Source organism: Balaenoptera ricei, chromosome 14 (genome assembly GCF_028023285.1).
Source record: "Balaenoptera ricei isolate mBalRic1 chromosome 14, mBalRic1.hap2, whole genome shotgun sequence".
Classification (NCBI taxonomy): domain Eukaryota; kingdom Metazoa; phylum Chordata; class Mammalia; order Artiodactyla; family Balaenopteridae; genus Balaenoptera; species Balaenoptera ricei.
This window is the reverse complement of record NC_082652.1, coordinates 48,875,945-48,896,378: the sequence shown is the minus strand read 5'-3', so window position 1 is coordinate 48,896,378 and position 20,434 is coordinate 48,875,945. Positions and strand designations below refer to the sequence as shown.

General features: G+C 32.7%; 1 protein-coding gene across 1 annotated transcript in view; it reads left to right on the top strand.

The window, feature by feature from the left end:
• CCDC178 (coiled-coil domain containing 178) overlaps positions 1-20,434 on the top strand; it is a 355,393-nt gene that overhangs the window by 25,232 nt on the left and 309,727 nt on the right. The window contains exons 4-7 of the mRNA XM_059893788.1: positions 2,754-2,776; positions 8,644-8,729; positions 10,776-10,976; positions 18,662-18,882. Of these exons, the coding sequence (XP_059749771.1) occupies positions 2,754-2,776; positions 8,644-8,729; positions 10,776-10,976; positions 18,662-18,882 (531 nt within the window). The remainder of the gene's footprint in view (positions 1-2,753; positions 2,777-8,643; positions 8,730-10,775; positions 10,977-18,661; positions 18,883-20,434) is intronic.

Genomic DNA, 20,434 nt, shown 5'->3' with positions numbered 1-20,434 from the left:
TCAATCATATATCAAGTTTTTATATATGAGTATATTTATTTCTGGCTTCTTTGTTCCACTGGTTAATTTTATCTCTCTATGATAATACCTCATTTTACTAATTTACATGCTTTATAATATGTTTTCATACTTGATATGGTAGTTCCCTCTTTTTTTCCTTTTTTAAACTTTGACTATTCTTGGTACATATAAATTTTAGAATAAGCTTGTTATGTTACATGCAAACACCCATTGGGATTTCAAACAATTACATTCATCGGTTTTTTATTACGCAGGTGAATTTAGTTTCTCCAGGATTTTTTTTAAGATTCCTTTGAGTCTCATACTATTGGCCCAAGAAAATTCCGGCAGTATAGCAAATACCAAAATCTGTTTAGAAGAGAGAACTGAGTAGGAGGTAATGGGGAAAATGGGCAAATTGACAAAATTTTCATGCTAAAATACTGGTTTTGTAACATATTTGTATATATAGTATTCATTTAATGTATATCTGTGAGTATATAACAGTGTATATAGATACAGATAAATATATGGATAGATCAATTGTCACATATAAGTAGAACATCTTATCCTTTCTGCCCATCTGCATTAATTTTCTGTTAATTGCTGTTCATGTAGTTTTCCCAATTTTTTTCTTGTGTTGTTATTTCTTACATATTTATAGAAATATTGATAGATATCTCTTATCTTTTGTGTTAGTTGTAAATTTTTATTCTGCTTGTACAAGTCTTTTAACTTATTTATGGTAGCTTTTTCATAGCGATATTAGTGTGTAGACCAATCTGTTATCTGACAAATTCTGGGATTTTTGTAATGTTTAAAAAATTCTTCCTCATATTAAGATTATTAAGATTTTTAATTATTTCTAATACTTTTTTTTACATTAAGTTTCTTTAACCATCTGAAGTTTATTTTTTTTATTGCATGAGGCAGATGTGATACCTTATTCTTAGTTATTTGAATTATCCTAATATTATTCATTGATTGTCCATCTCCATTTTAATTTGAAATGGAAATTTTATAATAAACTAAACTCTCATATATATGGGTAATAAAATGATTACTTACTTTAGCCTATTTTATATTTGGATAATGACACTCATGCTAAATTTCATTTTTCTCTTTTTTAGTATTGTGGAGAAAAGATATATATGCCTGGAATTTATTATTACATTCAGTATAAATTTTCTTATCTTTCATGCTATAATCTCTCCTCAAATATTTGGATATTCTTTTTTGTCCTTGTATCTATAAATAGTGGACCAGACTGATTACTGGTTACTAGCATAAGTTTTTGTTGTTTTTTGTTGCAGTTATTATTTGTTTGCTTTTTAGAAGCTGTCAGGGTCTGCTTACATCGAGGGTTTTATCCAGTGTATAAAATTTTTACTCAAGCTCTTTGTAAATAGGAGGTAATATGCTTAGGCAAGGAAGTTGTGGGCCTTTTCTTTTGCCTTAATAAGCTTACTTTTGAGTTTGTAGCCCCTTAGAATCTTTTCCCTCATTGATAAATGTGCTTTTATTTTTCCTCACTCACCTGTTTGGGTCTATGTAAGATTCTGCTAGTTATGTAGGCCCTGTTTTGTTTCTCTCTAGAACCATAACTTCTATTCTTAGATAGCCTCTCCCTTTTAGGCAGATCTCCAATGTGGTTAGAGAATTCTTCTCATGGCAATGACTAGAAGGTAACTTCTCAGCCATGTATTCTGGATTCTTGGGATAGAAAGCAGTAAGACTGGACTGGCCCATCTCATCACAGGCAGCCCTTTAATTATTTACTTTGCCTATCACCTGGTTATTCTCACATACTGGGAATTTCTCGTGAGTTCCACACAGAAGCCTTTTACCTCCCCTGAAATGGTTTCCACTTGTCTCTTCTGAGTTATACTTTTCTTTGCTCTCTTTTCATTATCAGTCTCATCTGATTACTCTGTTTCGGGGAATTCTTCTCAAATATATGTTCCAATGATTTTATTGACATACCTATATATTTTTTCCCAGAAATTTTGGTATAATATAGGAATTGGGGAAAAGTAATCATGTATCTTCAATTTAAATTCTTGAATTGGAGATTGTCTATGAAACGCACAACATTCTGACTGTATATTCCTTGTGTTTTTGTTAATTTGTGCCCCTTAGAGCCCAAGGTAGTGTTAGAATATATCTGTAGAACATGACTCCTACCAAGGAGTTTATAGTCCAGAAGAGGGATATTACTCTGAAAAACTAAATATTTGTGAACTTACATGTAATTATGTATTTTCCACTCTTTGGTAATATATTAAATATCATGCACTTACGATTGTGTGGAAAGTCTTTTAGGAATAAGTGGCATTTGAAGTGACCCTTGATGTAAAGGTAAAATTTAGAAACAGATAAAAGATGCGAACAATTAGGTGGGAGTAATAATAAAAGGACTAGCTAGGATAAGTATATAGCTGTTGTGGAAACAACAGAGTATAAGTTGACAGAAATATAATGGGGAATGTGAAGTAGAGTATTTGTAATTTTGTCAGTGAGTTTAGGTGTGAGTTAAATTTACTATTGTCTTTTTTTTTTTAATTTTATTTTATTTATTTTTTTATACAGCAGGTTCTTATTAGTTGGGAGGTGGTGGTATGATGAATTGGGAGATTGGGACTGATATATATACACTAATATGTATAAAATGGATAACTAATAAGAACCTGCTGTGCTATCATTTTTAAGATGTTAAAAATTTGATTTTTTATTGAGATCTTTTATTTTGACAGTTTGAAACGTCTTTGGAAGAATGGTAAGAACCTTTCATGCTTCTTTTTTATGTTCAAATTTTGATGATTAATCTGCTGTAGATGAGTTTATTTGAAAAGAAAAGGGAAATTGAAAGCAGAATTTTTATACTAGATATTAAAATTTATTTTTAAAAATATAAGAATTAGGATGTCTCTGGAAATGGCAGAATAGGGATTTCCAGGGTTGTGTCCTACCACAAAAACAACTGTAAAGTTGGCAAAACTTGATGAGAATCAACTTCTGCAGAAATGCGGAATCTAGTCCAAAACTTACAACAACAAGGGAGCAAGTTAAGGAAGAAAGAGGTACTGCATTGCATGAAGGAAGGACTGTGGCTAAATTGCCCACTTGCCATCCTCCAGCCCTCAAATCAGTGGTGGCCATGAAGCAAATAGCCTGACTTGTGGTGCAGATTGCTAGTGCCAGAAGGAACAGTATGGACCTTATTCTTAAAGAATTATGGTTCAGTGTTTTGCTAAGTCTGATGACTCCCTGAAGGACCAGCACAAAGGATTGTCTTTGTTTTTTCCTGACTAAGACCAATCACAGAGCTGGAACCACTTCCAGGCAGTGTTTGCTGAAAGTATTTAAAGTCATATATTTGCCACCAATGTCTGAGGCTGTGGATTAGTCAGGACAAGCATTAAAAAGATCAAAATGCCTGGGAATAAAGAATTTGCGAAAAGAGATACATGGGGGAATAGGGTTTTTCAATGCTCTTATATATACTACAGAATTAAAAAGTGCACACATATGAAGAGTGTTGGACACATGCTCAGGAAGGACCAAGAAAACTTAATCTTTTACCTCTGGCTAGCGTTTAGTATCTGCACAGGTAAGAATTGAAGGTAGAGGCAGAGTTGTAAACTGCCTGGATAAACATTAAAGGAGTACTCCAACTCGGAGCCAGTCTGCTAAGATTGGGAGTGTATATTTTTCCTTTTTTCCTTTTTTTTTTTGGGCCGCAGGTGTTTAAGGTAACTTGGACAAAACTCAAGTTCACCAGTAAGCTAATGAAACACTTCAATGGCCACAAATGAAAAAGAGTACAGATATTACAATAAGTGTTTAGAAGAATCACTAAGCAAATAAAAACCCACCACAAACAGCAAAAATAAACCCAGTAGAGGGAGGGTAATTTTATATCCATATCACGTTAAAATACTCAAAATTTCCAGGTTTTTACAGAAATTATGAGGCAGGGAAAGAATAAAAGAAAATTTGCCCCATTAACAAGGGGAGAAAAGAAATGAAGGAAACTGGCTCTGAGGAAGCCTAGACATTGTGCTTATTGGACAAAGACTTTTAAGTCAACTGTCTTAAGTATCCTCAAAGAGTTAAAGTAAACTATGGACAAAAAAACCCAACAAAACCAGGAGAGTAATGTCTCAACAAATATAGAATATCAATAAAGAAATAGAAATTATGAGAAAGAATCAAATAAGACATTCTGGAGCTAAAAGGTACAATAACTGAAACAAAAAATTAGAGATGTTCATCAACAGATTTGAGCAGGCAGAAGAGAGAATCACTGAATTTGAATATAGATCAATTGAGATTATTCAGACTGAGAAACAGAAAGACAAAACAATGAAGAAAAATGAACAGAGCTTGGTAGACCAAGGGACACCATCAAGAATACAAATATACACATAATGGGAGTCCAAGAGTGACAGGGGAGAGAAAAAGGGCGTGAAAGAATATTTAAAGAAACATTGGTTAAAAGCTCCCCAAGTTTGATGGAAGAAATGAATCTGTACTTCCACTAAATTCAGTGAACTCCAAGCAGGTTAAACTCAGAGATCCGCACTAAGACATATCATAGTAAAATTGTTGAAAGCCTGGGACGAAGGTAGTATCTTGAAAGCAGCAAGAGAGAAGTTGCTCATCATGTACAAGGGATTTTCAATAAAATTTTAAGTCATTTTCTCATCAGAAATTATGGAGGACAGAAGGCAGTGGATTGACGTATGTAAAATGCTGGAAGAAAACGACTTGTCAGACAAAACTCTGAATCCTGCAAAAGTGTCCTTCAAAAATAAAGGATAAATTAATATATTCCCAGATAAACAAAAACTGAGGGGCTCCACACATTATCAGACCTGTTCTATCAGAAATCCCATAGGTAGCCCCTTCAGGCAGAAGTGAAAGGACACTAGACAGTAACTTGCAGCCATATGAAGGAATACCAAAAGTAAAGGTAGCTATAAAGATAAATACAAAAATTAGTATAATTGCATTTTTATTATGTATCATTTTATTTTTCTATCTAATTAAAATTAAATAGATATAACAATAATGGTAAATCTACATTAACGGGTACACAATGTATAAATGTCTAATTTGTGAAAATGACAACATAAAGGGAAGAAGCAGATCTGTAAAGGAACAGAATTTTTAATACTATTGAAAATACGTTGATTTTAACTCAGACTTATTTTTTGTGAAGTTAAGATGTTAGTTGTAACATCTAATCTCCAAGGAACCACTAAGAAAAACTCTGATAAAACAAATAAATAAAAAACACAGAAATCCAATAAGAAGGAAACTAAAACAATAAAATCAACTAACCACAAAAGAAGGCAGTTATGGAGAAATTAAAGAATAAAAAGATAATATAGAAAACAAATAGTAGAATGCCAGAAGTAAGTCCTTTCTTATCAGTAATTACTTTTCATGAAAATGGATTAAACTCTCCTATCAAAAGGTAGAGAGTGGTAGAATAGATAAGAATACATTCTCCAACTACATGTTGTTTATAAGAGACTCATTTGATGTCCAAAGACACAAGTAGGTTGAAAATGAAAGGATGAAAAATATATTCCAGGAAAATGGTAACCAGAAGAGAGGTTGAGTGGCTATACTAATATAACACAAAATAGACTTTAAGTCAAAACATATTCAAGAGACAAAGAATACATGATATCTTGATAAAAGGGTCACACCATCAAGAAGATATAAAAATTACAAACCTATACATACCTAAAAACCTCAAAAGCATGCAGTAAACTGACAGAAGTGAAAGAAGTAGACAGTTCTATAATAAGTTTGAGAATTCAGTACCCCCACTTTCAATAATGGATAAAAGAACCAAAAAGATCAATAAGGAATTAGACTTGCACAGCACTAAAACCATCTAGGCCTAACTGACTTGTGTAGTACTCTCCACGCAGCAACAGTAGAAATCACATTTTTTCACATTCACATTGAACATTATTCAGGATAGATTGAACATTATTAAGCCACATTTAAAAATCTCAAAAATTTAAAAAGATTAAATTCATACAAAGTACCTTCTCTGACCCAATTCAATGAAACTAGAAATCAATAATAGGAGGAAACATGGAAAATTCACATATGTGTATAAATTAGACAGCATGCTCTAAAAAACCCAGTGAGTCAATTTGTAATCACAGAAGATATTAGAAAATAATTTGAGATGAATGAAAATGAAAACACGTGGTACCAAAACTTATGAGATGAAGTAAAAGAAGTTCCCAAAGGGGAATGTATAGCCATAAATGATTACATTAAAAAGAAGATTCCAAATCCAATAACCTAACTCTATAGCTTACAGAACTAGAAAAGAATGAGTGTGCTAAAATTAGCAAAAGAAAGGAAATAATAAAGACTAGAACACAGATAAATGAAATGCAGAGTAAAAAGAAAACAATAGTATAAATGAAAACAAAAGTTGTTTCTTTGAGAAGATCAAACAAATTAACAGACCTTTAGACTGACAAAAAAAGAGAACACTTGAATTAAAAAATTCTTTAAAAAATTGGGGACATTACTATAGATCTTGCATAAATAAAGATTATAAGATAATACAATGAACAGTTGATAATACTATGAACAACAAATTAGATAGCCAAGATGAAATAAACACATTCTTTAGAAACAAGCTATCAAAGCTGACTCAGGAAGAAGTAGAAAATCTGAACAGGTCTGTAATGAGTAAAGAGATTGAGTCAGTAAAATCGCCCAACCAAAGAAAAGCCCGGGACCAGATGGCTTCACTGGTGAATTCTACTAAACTGTTGAAAGAAGAATCAATACCAATGCTTCTCAAACTCTTTCAAAAAATAGAAGAGAAGGAAAAACTTTGTAACCCATTCTATGAGGTCAGCAGTACCCTGATACCAAAGCCAGATAAAGAAATCACAAGAAAAGGAAATGTAGACCAATCACTTTGAATATAGATGCAAAAACTCAACAAAATATCAGCAACATGAGTCCAGCAACATATTAATAGAATTATATATCATGACCAAGTAAGATTTATCCCAGGAATGTGAGAGTGGTTCAGAATACAAAAGCCAATCAATGTAATGGATCACAGTAATAAAAGGAGGTGGGGGGAACTCATGTGAACATCTCAATTGATGCGGAAAGCATGTGGCAAAATCCAACAGCTTTTCATAATGAAAACACTCAAAAACTAGAATGGGAAGGGAATTTCCAAAACATGGTAAAGGACATTTATGAGTAACTCTTGACTGACATTACACTTAATGGTGTAGACAGAAAGTTTCCAACCTAAGATCAGGAATAAGACAAGGATGCCCATATCTTGCCACTTCTGTTGAACATTGGCACTCTCGTGTAGTGCTGGTGGGAATGTAAAATGGCTCAGCCACTATGAAAAACAGTTTGGTGGTTCCTCAAAAAGTTAAACCTAGAATTACCATATGACCCAGCAATTTCACTTTGATGTATATAAACAAAAGATTTTAAAACAGGTGTTCAAAAAAAAAACTTGGGGCTTCCCTGGTGGCGCAGTGGCTGAGAATCTGCCTGCCAATGCAGGGGACACGGGTTCGAGCCCTGGTCTGGGAAGATCCCACATGCCGCGGAGCAACTAGGCCTGTGAGCCACAACTACTGAGCCTGCGCGCCTGGAGCCTGTGCTCCACAACAAGAGAGGCCACGACAGTGAGAGGCCCGCGCACCGCGATGAAGAGTGGCCCCCACTTGCCGCAACTAGAGAAAGCCCTCGCACAGAAATGAAGACCCAACACAGCCAAAAATAAATAAATAAATAAATTAATTAAAAAAAAAAAAAAAGCCCATCTCTTGGCCCATTTACAAAAAAAAAAAAAAACAAACTTGTATACAAATATTTGTATCATTAGTATTTACAATAGCCAAAAGGTAGAAACAACCTGAAATCCTTCAGTGGACTCACAGATAAATGAAGAGTGGTATATCTGTACAGTGGAGTATTATTCAACCATAAAAAGTAAGGAGGTTCTGATACATGCTACAACATGGATAAAATGAAACTTCCTGAAACGTACTTCTTCTTCAGTACAGTGAAAACTAGTCTAGGATTCAAGAATTGGACCAGAAGAATACTGATAATGAGAAATATTTCATTATTGACTATATAGAACTTTAGCTAGAAAGATTTTTTAGAAAAAATACAACATTTTAATTTGGACATTTTTCTAAAACCTTAACATCAAATATGAAATAGTATTTTTACTCCTTGCATTTTATATTGTCTCCCCAGAAACTGCTAAACTGAAATTAGAGAAATAACTCTCAAATTATTTTCAGTAAACTCTTTTTTGATAGCAACACTCTCTAGAAAAGAGTGATATCATTAAAAACAGTACTGCTTTACTATCCCCTCAAAAAATTTCAAGTCATTTGTAACAAATTTTAAATTTCTCTTAATTTACCATGAAGTACCATTTCCTATTAGAATTTTGCTATGTTCATCTCTTATATAGTACCATTAATATGTATAGTAAGTTTCATCACACGTTTAAAATTCAATATTAAAACATCACCTAAAATTTGTTTTACTAACTTTAAGTACAGCCTTCTTTTATTAATTGATTGCTTCTTTCCCGTTATAAAGGAGCAGAACTTCTTTCACAAAAGAGCTGAAAGAAGATCTGAGTGTTGCTACACCAGTGAAACAGGTCATACCAGAAGAATTGAGAGGTAAAGTTGTACCTCATACTAGAAAAGTATAATTATATTTAAAAGCTCATTGGCTTTTCATTTATACATTTCTCATTTTCACAAGAATCATGTATAAGAGTTTTGTAATCCTTATGAGTGACTAATAGAGGAAAGAGCCTCTGTACTGTTTGATTAAACATTTATTCAACAAATATTTATTCATTACTGTACTATACCATATACTGCTCTAGGTCCTGAGTATATAATTATCCCTGCCCACTTCTCAAGAATCTAACTGTTATTCAGTGCTGTCCAGTAGGACTTTCTGTGATAATAGAAGTGTTCTATGTCTCATTGTCCAATAGGGTAGCTACTAGCCACATACAACAGTTGAGCACTTAAAATATGGCTAGTGAGACTGAAAAATTTAATTTTTAAGTTTAACTTTAACTTACATTTAAATGTAAATTAGTTATGTTGGTTCAAGGCTACCATATTGGACATCACAGCTCTTCTATAAATTAAGACTAATATTCTTGTCAAAATTTCCAAATGTAAATGTATAATAATTTATATACTGGTATAAAATTTGTGTTAAAATTACTTCAACATATTTGACTATATCCTTGACATTAAACACTTCCTCCTACCTTTGCCACAAAAATTTGTTGACCACCTTCCTTTAGAGAAGGATAACCAAAAAACTTAGGACTTTTTAGAAGCACGAATATTTTGTTATTTAATGCTGTCATTCATAGTGAGACTCTGTTTTTACTATTTTCCATTTATAATGAAAATGAAAACCTGATTTATTACTTCTTAATTTTTCAAATGACTAATTCTAGGAGAAGATATCAATCTATTAATGGTCACAATAACAGTTAAATAAACTACAATTATGTTTATTATAAACATGTATATTTGACTCTAAAACACAAGACAGTTTCAGGATGAGGAAGATTTGTGGTATTTAAGTGTTTATGCTAATAAAAAATGCAGGTGGTTGCTCACTCCATATGAAACAGTAAAACTAATTGAGATGGTATTCTGGAAAAAAATTCAGAGAGATATTAAATAGAATGAATTGGAGACACCTTAAGTTATACACAAAACTTTCCATTTTCCAATGGAAAATTAATGTCTTTATTGTCCAAAAGTAAAACAAACCAAAATAAAACAAAGATCTGTCAGCCACCTTACTTCTTGATCCAATTTCACTGTTTTACCTCCAGCCCCAGCTCTTTGGAGGCTTTGCCTTTCTTGACACTTTGTGTTTGTTTATGTCTTCTTGTCATGTCACATTTTGGCAAAAGCCAATGTTCACAAGTATAAATCTCACCAGAATGGGACTCATATCCGTCTTTCTTACTGATCTACCTCCAGGGAGAGAGCATACTGCGTAGGACATAACAGGCTCTCTACCCATTTCTTGTATAAATAGATGAATGAATACCCATGTTAATCATTTTGTTAACATTAAACCATATCATTCCAGAGCTGTGAACCAAGAATCACAAATATCTCTCATAAGGGAGTTCATTTGTATTATAACTGACTAAATACAATTTGGAAATGACAATGAATTTCTGGCAAGGCTAACTAGGGATGTTGTTATCTGATAAGGTAAAGAACATAAAGTGTCTTGTTTCTAGGAAACTGTGAGGATTTTCAGTATTTATCTGATAAATATTAGATAAATATTAGATAAAGCATTATGGTTTGCTTTTCTCATAGAATGGGAGGAAACACAAGCATAATTTCAAAATAAAGCTCTATAATACAGCTTATGAATAGAACATGTGTTTTTCCCTCAGAAAAAAATGTGCGTGAAGATACTGGTTGAGACTTAGCTATTCTAATTATTTTATAAAATATTTATTTCAAAATCTGTCTTCATAGGTTATAATTAATGTTATGATTGTATTATAATAAAACTGTCTTTACAAGGCTAATTCACTTTTCTACAATTCTCATAGTAACTATATAAATATTAAAAAGATGGCAACACAGCTAGTACCCCTGTTCCCACCATCCAGCTTATTGGCTGATTCATTAACCAATGTGAATACATATTTCTCTTTTAAGATGAAAAGTGTCCAGAATTAAAGCAGGAAATGGAAACATTGCTATCAGAGGCCATCCAACTCATTAAAAGTCTAGAAACTGATCGTGCAGAAGCTGAAGAAGCTTTAAAACAACAAAAATCAAGAAAGAAAAGGATTAGCGTGCAAATTGATTCTTGGTCAGTCTGGAAACGTCAAGAAATCCCGTTAGCTGTGCAGAAAGGTAATAATAAGGATTTTTCATATTGCCATTTACTTTGTTGGAGAGGCGTGGATGATTAATTGAAGCTCTGAATTAAAAAAATTACCTCTGTTTAGAGTGACCATATTCTGCATGCAAACCAGTGCGTTTTTGAAAGATACTATTAATAATAATGCTGAGTTTACAGACATGAATTGGGGCTGCACTGAGCAAACTTGGACCTGCTGTCATTTGGTGTTTGTTGGAAATGCCATTGAACTTGTGGTACCCAAGGGTCATGCAAACATTTGGTACATATTTCCCATAATGACTACAATATTTCAGTTACTAGAAATTTAGAAATTTAAAGTGATTGCCAGTTGGTGGCATCAGCCACATCTTTAAATCTCGGAAAATGAGAGAATTCTAAGTGATATTTTAGGAACTTATTTGCATCTTCTTTTGAGAATTAAATAGTAAATTTGCTTTGGGAACTTCTAGCAGGCAAAGAAACAGGATGTTTCCAAGAGTCATGCAGGTAACACATGTTTAAAAAGGAAACTCTGTCTTTTAGATTACAGAATGAGGGACCTGTGGTCAAGTATTAAACAGTCTAAAGGTATTGGATTTTTCATTTCCAAATACTGTGTTCATCAAGCATTCCAGACTACCTGATCCTACCTGAGGCTGGAAGGTTTTTATGTTATCATAGGGTAATAATTTTAATTCAGGATTCACATGCTTTAGAAAAGGGTTATCTTAGAGTTTCCATATAACACATGATTTAAGCCAAGACACCTTTGAGAGAAAAAAGGATGCTATTAATTATTATTCTGGGACAATAGCCATTAATTCAAATTATGTCAGACTCCACCCGTACACATACCTTTATTATAATGTTATAAATCTTCTAAAGCTGTAGTCTCCCAAGTATAGTGTACACATTTCAGGGAGCTGCAAGAAAAGATGAGATGGTTTCTCAATTATGCTCTTTTAATAAAAAAAATCAAATGTAGATTTAATGCCTATTTCCACCTTTTAAAGTAATATGAAGCTCACAGCTTAAACTCTCTGTTTGTTCACTCCCTTCTGGAGCTCAGAGCTCAAGAAGCAAGAAATGGGCTCAGAGCCTAGGCTGGGACTAAATTTAATCCAACCTTTGTCTATGCTCTCTGCCACCCTTTACTAAAGAGCTAACTATATAAAAATTATGCAAAACTCAGGTAACAGTAGACTTTTTTCTACCCACATTTAAAGTAATGTATTTTATAAAATATTTGGTGTCAACAGCTGTTTATAAAAATAAATAATTCATTCGGGCTTGGAGTGAGTTTGCTCTGATTCATAAGGTTTTTGAATAGGATTTGTGATGTGCATATGCTACTAATGTAATAGCATAGGTATATAATTTATAAGTGTGTACATACATACATATATATTGATGTTTTAGAGGCAGCTGAGGCTGCAGTAGGGTCAGAATAGTCATCGGGATCCCAGTAGATTGTTGAGTGGATTCATATTCACATCCACAGAGAGCCATCTGCCATTTTCCTAATTGTTTGAGTGGCCCTTCCTTGTCAATAGTAGTAGAAAAGTTGGGGGTAGGGAAGGGATAAATTGGAAGATTGGGATTGACATATACACTACTATATATAAAACAGATAACTAATAGCACGGGGAACTCTACTCAATACCCTGTAATGGCCTATATGGGAAAAGAATCCAAAAAAGAATAGATATATGTATATGTATAACTGATTCACTTTGCTGTATACCTGAAACTAACTCAACATTGTAAATCAACTGTACTCCAATAAAAAATTATAAAAAAATAAAAATAAACATAAATTAACCCCCACCCCAAGAAAATGAAAGTCAATGTTGAGGGCTGATTTTCTTTAACTTTTTGCCAATCAATTTATATGTAATCTCATATACCCTTTATAAGAGTGCTTAGATATTATAGTTTGGGGTCTATATGGAGTTCTACTTAAGGATTTACCAAAATAAAATTAAATTGAGATACGTGCCTGCACATTCTAGGAGCCTAATAAATGCATTTTGAACAAAGACGTACATCCTTGCCGTTGCTTATAATTTATTGTTTGAGTTGCCTTTTATTCAGTATTAGTAATGATCTACTTAAAAAACTGAAATTTATGTTCATCTGCTTTATTTTATTTAAGTAGCTAACGTATGCAATGAAATTTAGCTTTATTATCACTGTGTATTTCTTAAGTGCCTTCTGTTTGTAACATTACTGAAAAGTTTATGTGCTTTCAGGAATGTGCTGCAATTATATTGATATATTTAAGATATAATCTCTAAATATTTTGAATTTGTTTACAAACTATAAATTTATATATTTTTACAGTCTGTTTAGATTCTCGAAGTCTCTAGCATATGGGACAGGAAAAACTTCTAATTTCCATAACAGCCTTACCATTAAGTACAATGTGTGTAAAAGTTTTGATAATTTGGGGGGGTAAATTTATGGAAATTTACTTCTTTCTAGGTGTCTTGTGGTTCCTCCTCCAGATCCATCCATCCCCCTAACCACCTCACCCATGCTTGTAACTTTTGTTTTGTGGCCCATGAGGCTGATTTATAATAGACTGCATTAAAAGATATCTTTTGCACTCTGTCCTCCTTCTGGGTTCAGCCAATGGAAATCAGGGGCAAGAGACCATGGGAGATGACGGAGAAGAGTAAGGCTGAGGTATTGTACCTCTGACCACTTTCCTTTCTGCTTGGTCACTGCACCCCTTTCCCAAATGACAGCCCTTGGCACTCGATATGCAACTAATAATCGAGTAAATGCCTCTTCTTTTCCCTACCAAAAAAGATAACCAGAAATAAGTTTTTCGTCATGAATTGGGTGCTGTATGAACCTATAAATTATAAAATTGGATGTGCCTAGCAATGTTTCCTTATAAAATAAGAATACATATATTATATTATACCCAAGCAGCATCTGAAGGCACAAATAAACTAATGACTCAGATTCCCCTGGTACTCCCATTGTTCCTGCTTCTGTAAATTCCCTGTCTTTTCCTTAACTTACATTTATGGCTCCATGTACTTCCTTATGACCATCTAATGGGAGAGAAAAACAATCACAGCCCTGGTTTATGAAAGGATTTGAATGGTGTGTTGATATAATTTGGGGAGCTACTGTATTACAATCTCAGTATGGAAAAGGTGGAGGCAAAATCACCTTGAAGAAGAAATAGCCTGAGGTATAGATGGGCAGTGGCAAAAGGGATTGCCTAGTGGTCAGGGACTTAGAAAGAACATGAATGTAAGACCGGTGAAAGGAAGTCTATGAGAGAGTTTTGGGGATTAACCTTTCAGAAAGGATGGGATGTGAAGATAATTGTGTCCCATAGATATGCTCACAAGAGTGCCTCTGCTATGGAGGAAGATCTGAGTAATTAATAGAATGTTAAATATTCTGATTTTGGTTTTTTTGACATTGTTTTGTCATGTGAATTAATCAGCTATTACTACAACAATTCTTTGTAACAAGTCACTTTGGAACTCAGTTGCTTACAACAATAATCATTTTTTTTTTCCACTCATGGGTCTGTGTGTTGGCTAGGGAGGATTTCTTCAGGCTGCAGATCTAATGGGCTTGACTCAAGACTGTGTGTTGGGTTCAGGTGAGCTTCATGTTTCTCTCATCCTCACTGGCTAGCAGCTCCGAGGGCCATGGTTTTCATGTGGCAAGTGAGGAAAGTACAACATAGTGAGTAAAAAGATAGGATGCCCCTCAAGATGTTAGCTCAAAACTGGCATACTCTCACTGTTACTCACATCCTTTAGTCAAAATAAGTACCATGTCTGAATCACAAATGAATGTGACAAGAAACTATCTTTAATCCAAGGGGGAGGGTAGTGAACAACAGTTTGGTCTGTCATAGCTTGCTTCTGATGACTCTCCCTGATACTGAGTTGTTTTTACTGTGGTTTCTACATATTTTATAGTGAACTCATCTTCCTCTGTTTATATTATATTTTCTATGGAAGTCAGTAATCCTTTGACTGCTTTTTTGCCTCTGTTAGGATCCTAGAAGTTTTATTGGTTCTTGACTAGTAAATTAGACCATACTAATTTCTTAGCTTGAGTTTGATATCTAAATCTTCATAAGTTTCAAGTTTGGCTTTTTTATTTCTTTGAAGTCATTCTTTTTCTACCCAGGGCCCAGTTAATGAGTATTCTATTCATCTGCATCTAAGTCCAAAGTTGTCAACATATTTTTAATAGCTAATTCAATTTATTTAATGGTTTTGAGTCTCTTTTCTCTTTCTTCTTGAGTCAGTTTTGATAATTTGTGTCTTCTAAGGAATTTGCCCATTTCGTTTTAGTTGTCTTATTTGCTGGCCTAATCTTGTTCCTAAAATTCTCTTATAATTTTAATTTCTATAATAGCAGTAGAGACGACATTTCTTTTGTTCTCAATTTTGGTAATTTGTACTTTCTCTCTGTATTTTTCTTGGTCTACCAGAAGTTACATCAATTTTGTCGATCTTTTAAAAGAGTCAATTTTTGCTTTTCTTGATATCTCTATTGTTTTTCAGCTTTGATATAATTGATTTCTTCTCTGATTCCCTTTCTCATGCTTGCTTTGGGAATAATTTAACCTACTGTTTCTCTTTTCATGAAGTAGAAGCGTTGATTATTTTTTTGATACCTTCTTTTCTAGAATAGGTATTTAAGAACTGAATTTACTTTTAAGAACTGTGTTAGTTGCATTTCATAAATGTTCATATGCTGTGAGTTTATTTTTAATTAGGTAAAAAATATTTTAAAAATTCTTTTGTGATTTCTTTTTGGACCTATTATTTATTTAGAAGTTGCTATTTAATTTGCAGATATTTGGGGATTTTTTCAAATTTTTTCCTCAATTTTTTTTGTCGATTTCTAATTTAATTTTTTGTGTTTAGAAACATTTCAATCACATTAAAATTATTTAGAATAAAAATTGCCTAGCATTTTATCTATCTTAGAGAATATTCTGTGTGTGGTTGAAATTAATGTGCATTCTGCTTTTGTTAGGTTCAGTGTCTGTAAATGTGTTAGGTGAAATCCCTGAAACCCTAATATCCTTTGGTCCCCATTTTGATACATCTATTTGGTACAGGAGACTGGGGAGAAAGCCTAAGGCTCACCCAAATGACAAGTCCAATAAGAAGTCATTACATGAAGCTGAGAATCCAAAGGTTTCCATCCCCAATGTAAGTGTGAATCATGAATAAACCTATTGCTCAGATTGAATAGTAAAGAAAGTTGCTTGTTTCACTTAGTGGAGGAAAGCAAACAATATTCCAAGAATTCTTAATGTACTGACCCAAATGGATTTGTGACTGAAATTCCTGCTGTCTGTGTATCTGAAAATACACAGTGGAGAATGTCATTTAAATGGTCTGTGGGTTGGTAGTAAAGCTAGGCATCTTCAGGAGCAAAGACAGATTTTTTTTCTGGAAGATTGAAAATTCAATCTAGATATCAGGAAACGTTCTCAGATAGAGTTTCAAGATACGAAATAGCTCAATATCAAATATCATAAGACACAAAGATACAGATTCAATGAGTGTGAGTTGGTAAAAACAGACAGCAGAATCTTACTCAAAAAGTTTTCAGATATTGAACATGAGATTATAAAATGAGTATGTTTACTGTGTTTCAAGAAATAAAAAGAGAAGTTTGAAAATAAAAACAAGGACTAAGAGACTATTTTTAAAAGAAAGCAAAAGTGAAAATAAAAGACTTCCTAGAAATTAAAAATATATTATTCAAAATTAATAACCCAGTGGTTGGTTAAATGGTTTGTTAGACTAAGGAAGAGAAAAGTAATATCTGTAAACTTGGAAGAATTTGCATGGAATGCATCACAGGTACACAAGGAGAAGGAAAATATAAATAAAATATTTAAAAGCATAGAGTACAACATGAGAAAGTATGATGAATATCTAATAGAAGATCAGCATGGAGATAATGATGGTAATACTTAACAAGATGGTGACTGACTTTTTAAAACAAAAATACTACTGTCTAATTAGGGTAAAAAAAGTAAAAGGGGATGGTGTCAAACATTGCACAAATTCAAGAAATTAGAAAACATTTAGAACTGTATCATTAAATCTTATTAAAATTATCTTCACGAGTGAAAAAAAGCTAAATTATTATTTGAAGGAAAATCAATAGCTTTTATAATATCAGAAAAGAAGATGGATTCATAGTTATTGAAATATATGACTTCAGAATTTAGAAAAATAAAAGTAAAATAAATACAAAGGAAAAAAACAGAAAACTAATTATAAAATTGTTAAATAATGAAATATATATAATTCCAAAGATATGCAGAACTACATGTTGATCAATAAAAAAAGAATAATAAAAAAAAAGGAAAACCAATGGCAAAATTAATCAGGAACATAGAGAAAATATATGAATAAATCCAATTAGAAATGAAAATAGTATCTAAAAATGTAGCCGTGATTAATAATAAGGAAGATATTCAGAACAAATCTCTTAGAATATTATTGAAATTTTGATGAACTGGATAAATTCACAGAAAAAATGGATTGATGAATAAATAGATAACCAAAATATACATATACACCATTGACTTAATAACTAAAAATCCTTCCCTGCAAAATATGTACATATATACATACATACTAGGGCAATAGAATTTTACATGCAATTTCAAACTTCCACAAGATCATAGAGGACAGAAATAAAAGAAACTACAACTGATATAAGAAGCTAGCATAAATTATAAAGCAAATTAGACAAGGACAGTACAAATATGGAAAATTATAAGCCCAAATCACGAGTATATATGCAAAGTATCTTTAGTGAATACAACAGCAAAACCCACCAGTAAGTTTATTTTTAAAAAGATGAAAAGAGCCCCAAGCTAGCCAATCTAATTTTATTCCAAGAGTTCAAGGTTAGGCTAACCTTAGAAATTTAACAGTATAATGAGGAAATCTTTTATATAGTTTCTCTAAACTTGTCCTAGTCTGTTAATTGACATTTAATTTAATTTATAATTTATATTTAATTTAATTTATTTTATTTGAGGGAAATTTCCATATTTATTACTTCAAATATTTTTGTACAGAACAGAAAATTTTTATCCATTTATTCAAATTCTCTTTTCTATTGTTTGATAGCATTTTGACATTTTCTTCCTGTAGGCCTTGCACAACTCATGTTAGGTTTATCACTAGATCTATGCATTTTAATTTGTTTTAATTTTACTCTTGTAAGATTTTTCTGTTTTCAACATAATCTTTATTTTGTGGATAAACTTTATTTCGTATATTAATTTTATATGAGTTATTTTTATAATTTTCAGGTGATTTTTGTATAGTTTAATCCCTTTGATGGTGAGTGAAGAAAGCAATATATTTTTAGTGCAATATTAAAATAACTTATTTTAGGGACTTACCTGGCAGTCCAGTGATTAAGACTCCGCGTTTCCACTGCAGTGGGCACAGGTTCCATCCCTGGTCAGGGAACTAGGATCCTGCATGCCACACGGCATGGCCAAAAAATAAAAAATAAAAATAACTTATTTTAGATTTAGTAAGATTCACAGAAAAGTAATTTCTGAAACTAAAATATTTCATATTTATTATCAAATAAAGATGTCCTTCTGGAGCTTTTGTTTTAAAATTTGATTTTCTTTTTTATCTTATCATCATATGTCTAGAACACGAGGCCTATTTGAGAGATATTGTAGAACTACGATGGCACCTTGAAAATAAAACTCATCGACTAAAACGTTTGGAGGAGGAAAAGGAGAAATTAGAAGAAGCTAATGCAAAGCTTCAAGCAGACATAGACTACATGATTAAACATCGCCCTCTACTGCTTGCAAAGCGAGACCAGGAACTTGTAGCTCTGAAGGAATATTATCAGAAAAAATTTGAGGTAAAGGAATAGATGAATGGATTTGCATTTTACAGATTGTTTCTTAGTTATAAAAATTTCAACTATAAGAAGTTAACATATCTTTCGAGGGTTCATTCTTATTGAAAATTGACCTGCTATTTATTTTCTAAAGGAATTATCAAGCTATACACAGTACAGTTAATTGATATTCATTTAAACTTTTCTCATACTTTTAAACTTAGGAATATTAATAATATTTAGTAGTCTACTAATACGATTTTGGAGATTTAACACAATATGGTATTATTTGAAGCCATAAATCAAACTGAGAAAGAATGTCATCAATTTCATTGTTGATGAAAATATGTAACTGACATGAAAAGTCTTGTTAATGATTAACATTTAACTCTCCTATTGTGGGATCATATTATAGAAAAATAAATTATTTTAACGGCCACTAAATGAACAAATTTAACTTTGTATCATGTTTGTTCTTGATCATTTAAAGTTAATAAATTAAGTCATTAAGTGTCTTCTATATTTGTTCCATTTTCCGCCCTCATTCTCCAAAGATAACCTCATCATGAACTTCTGTTTCTAGGCAAAATTTGAATAATTTTATACATACTGTATGTATGTATGCATACTGTATAGTATTGTTTTTAATATTATTAAACATTGTATAACTTTCTGTAACTTATTTTTTTATAAATTTATTTATCTTATTTATTTATTTATCTTATTTATCTTATTTATTTATTTATTTTTGGCTGTGTTGGTCTTCATTGCTGCGCACGGGCTTTCTCTTGTTGCAGTGAGTGGGGGCTACTCTTGGTTGCGGTGCGTGGGCTTCTCATCGTGGTGGCTTCTCTTGTTGTGGAGCATGGGCTCTAGGTGCGTGGGCTTCAGTAGTTGTGGCACATAGGCTTCAGTAGTTGTGGCTCGCGGGCTCTAGAGCACAGGCTCAGTAGTTGTGGTGCACGGGCTTAGTTATGCCACGCATGTGGGATCTTCCCGGACCAGTGATCAAACCTGTGCCCCCTGCATTGGCAGGTGGATTCTTAATCACTGCACCACCAGGGAAGCCCTGCAACTTATTTTTTAATCTGACGTTATTTTGGAGATCAAGCTACTGTTGATACATACAAATTTAGTTCATTCATTTTATTTGCCATCTTCCATCAGATAGATATCTCACAATTTATTATTTACCATTTTCTCTTGGTCATCTGCATTGTTTCCAGTATTTGGCTACAATGCTGATTTGACTGTAAACAATAAGCAGCCATGATCATGTTCCTGTCTATGTGCGTGTGAATTTTTCTTGGCTGTATATCTAATGGAGTATTTACTGAGTCATGGGTTATATACATTTTCAACTTCATTAGGTAAAATCACGTTACTCTGCAAAGTGTCTCTGACAGCTTATATTCCTAAAGTAGTAGCGGTGCTGGAGACGTCCCATTTCTCCACTGTGGACAAGAATTCTAGTAGTATCATTTTTTCTTAATAGTAGCCCCCTTATTTAGTTGGATGGCAATGTGTCAGGCTAAAAGTCGTCCCCCAATTTGCCTTTACTCATGGTATTTCT